This window comes from Myotis brandtii, unplaced genomic scaffold, assembly GCF_000412655.1.
Source record: "Myotis brandtii unplaced genomic scaffold, ASM41265v1 scaffold423, whole genome shotgun sequence".
Classification (NCBI taxonomy): domain Eukaryota; kingdom Metazoa; phylum Chordata; class Mammalia; order Chiroptera; family Vespertilionidae; genus Myotis; species Myotis brandtii.
In genome coordinates this window covers 94,745-100,578 of record NW_005366214.1, presented here as the reverse complement: position 1 = coordinate 100,578, position 5,834 = coordinate 94,745, and the positions used below count along the sequence as shown (strand labels likewise).

The window sequence follows — 5,834 nt, the reverse complement described above, 5'->3', positions numbered from 1 at the left end:
ACGGGGGAGGAAAATCAATAATTTTTTTCTTCCATTTCATATGAATATAGCTCTTTACCTAAGTTTTTTGTCCCACAGCTTAAAATGCTCTTTACCAGCCTTTGAAATAACAGCTGTTGGAATGGGGAAATCACTGGTGTCCAAGCTGATTCACCTACATTCTTGGGAGGTTTCATTTAAGTATTAACTTTGAGCCATGTGAAAGAAATTTTCATGGAGGTCTAGGGAATCATTGACCTCAGGAACCCTTAGTGTTTATCCCAAACTACTACGGGCTCCTCTTTATATGACAGTGTATTGTTATAATAATTCTTGAATGAGTAACTTATTACAAACAATACTAAGTTAAAGGACAATTACTACTGGTGTCTTAAACCTGACTCCATCTCTTTCCAGATAGGTGAGTGTGCTGCTACTAGTAAGCTCCACTCCAAGTACCAACCTAGCGATGGCCACCCAGCTTTCTCAATAAACTCACCTTCTCTCCTTGGAGTGATGGGACCGAGTCCCGCAAACTGTGAAAGCTGTCTTTGATGTGGTCCCTACGCTTTCGTTCCAGTGCATTATGATGAGCCCGTTTGTCAGCCTAGAAGAAAGAGCATATTAGCAATGTCATTCCTTTTGCTTGGTACAGGTGAGTGGGTTATAGCCGGGAAGAATATGCTGTCAGCGCAGTCCCTGGTGAATGGACTGGGAAGGATTTGTCGAGGTGGGCAGTTAGGAATCTCCAGAATTAGGCTCTGCTAAAGGGGGAAAAAGGGTGAGCAAGCCTTGTGACAGGAACATCCAAAGTAGCTCGATGCATCCAGCTCATGCATAAGTAAAGTAAAAGTTATTCAAGGGGACAAAGTGTGACTCTCCTACATCAGTCTTCCCCATAACTTACTTATGTGACAGAAAAGCCGCCAGTCCATGGTTGGGAGGTTGACCCAGGAAAAGCGCCAGTGGGCCCTTTCATAAGGTGTGATCACCCCACTGTAAGTCAGCGATTCCCCATAGTGGGTGCCCAGGATGGGAGTTAGGGCATTGGTGCCATGCTTCTTTCCATGTGAAACCCATCAGCATGAGTCTGTTGTGGTCTCCCGCTCGCTAAAGTTAAAACCTCTGGAAAAACCCGAAAACATGACTCTGAGATCATTCTGACAAAGCTGATCTAGACCCCAACTGCATTCTGAGACCCTATCTTTTTAAAGTGGATCCAGGGTGCCATCCTGCCAAAGGCTTCCCCTCACACAGGCTGTGACGGAAAGGTAAGGGCTCTGAACAAATATCCTTGGGCACCTGTGGCAGGTCATGCTTATTTGGCAGCACCTAAATACCCACAAGCCAAAGTCTTTATCCTGCCTTGCTTAGACTCACAAAAGAACAAGAACAATCGGCTGGAGAGGGGTGAAGACTGCCAACCAATCAGGAATGGCTGGAGAGCACTGCAAGAGCTCCGCAGGTCCCCATTAAAGGTGCATTCCCTCCAAATGGAACACAAATGCTCACTCCAGCTAAGCAAGAACTTTCTACACCTTGGGAATTATGGAAAATAATACACTTAGAATTTTACCTTAATACGCAAGGGTGCACTGAGCTAACCTAAGGAGCAAGTCCGTATAAGGGAAGTTCAGGTAGCTTTAATCAACCCAGACAGAACACCAGGAATTTTAAAAATAGAGCAACAAGAGTGAATAATCAGCACAAGAAAGCCTCAAATGAATCCTTGTATTAGACAAGATGTGGGAATGAAAGAACCTGAAATTCTATTATCTAATCCTAAAAGTCTGAGTCATTACAGAGGAAGAGGAGGCTGGGAGCAGCTGTGGTAATTTTAGTTACTTCCTGGTCTCTCAAGCACAACACCTCACCTATAGCTCTGCTGAATTAGACACATGGTTCCCATCACAGCCTTGGTTCTCCAGAACACAGCACTCACTTTTAGGGCAGAGGCATAGAGCACTACTAAGGCCCTCCTAATTTTTTAAAGTCTAAATTCACTGTAAAATGAGTGTTTGCTGAACTTCGGTGATATAAGGAATTTATGGGGAATTTGAGGGAAGATCAAGCTTAGAAAGATTCCCTGAGGCTAGAGGTAGTATACTGTATCATACAACATTAGGGCAGAAAATTGCAGATGCCTCGAATAGCAGTATGAAATAGCTTGAAGGAATTAAACATATTTAAGTGCCTTGTCCTTTTCTAACCTACTGTTCTTTCTAGTCACCTATACAGGTAAGTAATTTCTAACTTGGACTATATCTACAGAGTTTAGAAGGCTGAGAGATGGCATTTGGCTTCTATCTGCCTCTCCTGTGTTTGCTACATACTCCCTAAGCTGGCTTATTTACATGCAAATTAATCGCCCAGCTTTGGTCTCCAGCAGCAGCCCAAGATACTCTGGTCTACTAAATCACCCTGATTCCTGGCCCTCCTCCCAGCTTAAGAGCTGTGCACAGAAACAGTGACACCAGAGTTACCCATAATCCCTCTTGTTGATACAAATAAAATTCTAATTGTCTGTTTTCTTTCTGGGAGAGCCCTGCAAATCTCAAAAGGCTAGAATCAAGTAAACTTGGTTTGCTCAGGCCTACACTAGAGGGATGGAGTTGAGTATAATCTAACACCAAATTCATGCCCACAATACACTACCCCCTTCCCATTCACTGAGCCCTGAAAGGACTCAAATGGACAAGTCTTTCGGTTAGAGGATTGTAAGTGAACTTGGCTGAGGACCATCAGCAGAAATCTTGGCTTCTCATCTGGGGAGCCAGCCAAGTTTGAGAAGTTGGCTCAACAAGGAAAGGCAGCAGTCTACTGCCTGGTAGAAAGCCTGGGCTGGGGACTGTTGTTCTCAAAGTAGTGGATGGAATTTCTGTGATGGTTCCAGGTCCAATTTAACTAGCAGAAGAGTGGAATCTTAGCCCAATCCCTGTTGCCATATCCATCCCCAAGCAGCTACACTTAACCAAAGTCAACTTTAAAGCTCTCAGAGACAACGGCAATGATGTATTTTTCTCCTCCCCAGGCCTCATTTGAAAGAGCAAGTTAAAAATACGCAGAATGGGCCCTGGCCAGGTAGGTCAGTTGGTTAGAGTGTCGTCCTGATACACCAAGGTTGTGGGTTTGATCCCCGGTCAGGGCACATGCAAGAATCAGCCAATGAACGCATAAGTAAGTGGAACTACAACCATGTCGGTCACTCTCTCTTAAATCAATCAATAATTTTTATTTTTATTTTTTAATGAAGAACATGCCCAATTCCAGGCAACTCTGAACTAATGGCTTAAAAGCACATATGAAAAACCTTTACACAAAGCAGAGAATTCTGTTTTGGAAACATTTCCAAGCCACAGATCCATCCAGCCAGATAACACTGCAACCCCTCACCCCCCAACCAATTTATCCAAATGGAAGGCCTGTTACCAGGCTTATCACTGCTTTATTAACTATCTTCACTTGCTGGCAACCTTTTTTGAAAGGGCCAAGGTTTCAGAGTCGAGAATAAAAAACTGGGTGAAGTATCCCAGGATAAGGCATCTGAGATCCTCCTACAAACTTAAAACTAGTTTTGTTTTTAATTTAAAAAAGGGCCAAACAATTGTGTCTTGAACAAATAAAGCTCAACTTTGATGAGCCAGCTTTCTCTCACCTGTACTGAGAAAGATATTTGATTATGAAAATGGGTCGTACCAAACAAATTCTAGGAGACAACTGAGGTATTCTTGGGCAGTACAGCAGGCCCCCAAACACCTCTCTTCTATATCCTACAGGATCAATGGCTGCTGCTTTTCAAGTACACGGGATTTGTGGTTTCTGCCAGAAAGCTCTTCCTTCAGAGTGTCCCAAGCTAACAGGAATACTAAAAGGCTGCACGGTACTGAAGAGTGGCCCACAGATGCTCAACAGGAACTCCAGCACCAAATCGCTTCCAGCTTTGACATCTCTGCCAAGGTTTTTATTCCGCCTCTCAGTTTTATTTCCACCAAACTTTCCATACTGGCAGCCAGAATAAAAATCTTCACCTACAATTTGTCCATCTCTGACACTAACAAGCACACGTATCTTAAGTATTGTTAAATGTTGAAAGCAAGCATTATTTTGTTAGCCAAGAAGTTGCTAAACTGGCAGAAGGTCAGTCATTCAAGCTAAGGAGGTCTATTCAAAATTGAGGGGAATCTCTTTAAGTTATTTCCTTCCAATTTATTGCATAGAGAATGCATATTCATAAAGGCATTACATCAGTCAGCAGCCTTATTTTCTGCAAGTTCTAGGTAGGCAAATAGCATGGGGAAATAAATACTCCATTATTGAAGAATGCACAGGTTCTCCAGAATAATGCCATTTCTTGCAGGCTACCTCATACCTAATCCCCTCTATAAGGGGAGTCTTCTCAATTCCAATATAGAAAATTCTCAGCAAATAGGGAATTAGAGTTGCCCACTAAACATTTACTAACTTTAAGAAATTTAAAGGTTGCTTTTAGAGGGAAGATAGTGTTGCCTTCGATTATTAATTCTTATAAAACAGTAACAGTGAAAATACACAGACTCAAAATTCTCATCAGAAAAGATCTATTACTTCTGATAGATGGGCAAAATAAATAAAACAATTTCTAAGCAACTCATTGTAATCAACATGAAAAATGCAACATGAAGTAATGGGTAGCTAGAATGAGAAACTCACTAAGGTCCTTAATAAGAAACTATAGATTTCAACTTCCCAACATCTCTCCTACTTGAAGCCTGTTATACATTGCTAACATCTAATAGATACATGTGTTTTCAAAACTTTTTTAAAACAATCATTTGGTGCCTAAAAGAACCTGGGAACACTATTCCCCAAATATGGCATGGTACTGTAGCCATTTAAGAGTTAAGAATGCCTTCATCAGGAAATTTTAATTGAAAATCAACTTGGATTCCTTGATCAACTAATTCACCATTACTGGCATCTTGGAAATAGAAAAATGTAAGAACACCCTTTATTCTAATGAACAGGCATATTTATGAAACAAACCTGGCATTTCTGTATCACTGTTAACACTCTAAGCAGACACAGAGTACTTGCATCATACAGCACTTTACCAAGCAACTAATTCCTGGTAAAACAGACAGTAATTTCCTGAGTCAATTCCGATCTCAGAGGCAACCAAGCTCATTCCCTACCGAATACATTGCAATTCCTAAAGAAGCAAAGAGCTCTGAGAAATTAAAAATATTTCATACCAGAAAGGTCCAGAAGTGAAATAGCACAAATCTTTCTTAAACTCCCTGACAGTATACTGTAACTGCAACACGTTCAGCTGGAGGGTAAGTTGAAAAAGGCCTTGAGTTTTCTGACCAACAACTAACCCTACATTTTTAGTATACCTTTGTTCTTTCCAAAAGAAATTTCTCAAACAGAAGTAAAATTTGCATGAAATATATCTGTCCCAGAAAATTATCTTTAAAATGCAAAATAATAATAAAAATAACATCAGTGGGATTCTGATATATATTAAATTTAGTAATAAAAACATTGTTGGGGTTACTTCCTTTAACACAGATTGGTCACTGGAGAAGCTGTGTTCCGTTTGCACTGAGGCAACAGAAAAAAAAAATTCGTCAAATCAGTTTCACTTTCTGTTAGGTTAGCTTCACTTCCTAACTTTTCTTGTGAAGTACCCTACATTTCTCATGTAGTAAGGCCATAGCTATTGTAGTTGACATTATAAAAATGATGTTTCTTTTCTATGAGAACCCAGCAGAATCTTTCCTAAATAACTTTTTAAAAGTTCTTCAGTAGTCCTAAATATGTGGTTATTCACAGTTCGCATCCTTTTCTGAATGAGGCAAAGCTTAAGAATAGTT

The 5,834-nt window shown here is 40.7% G+C and overlaps 1 protein-coding gene across 10 annotated transcripts in view; it reads right to left on the bottom strand.

Moving 5' to 3' along the window:
* The window catches only part of MAX (MYC associated factor X), a 23,670-nt gene that overhangs the window by 14,338 nt on the left and 3,498 nt on the right, over positions 1-5,834 (bottom strand). For 9 of the 10 annotated variants that reach the window (XR_001363615.1, XR_001363614.1, XR_001363616.1 and 6 more), the window contains one exon: positions 479-586. The exons of the other annotated variant lie outside the window; for it this stretch is intronic. Coding sequence is in view for 6 of the 9 variants with exons in the window: in XM_014545907.1 (XP_014401393.1) it covers positions 479-586 (108 nt within the window). In the remaining 3 variants the exon portion in view is untranslated. The remainder of the gene's footprint in view (positions 1-478; positions 587-5,834) is intronic. 10 annotated transcript variants of the gene reach the window in all.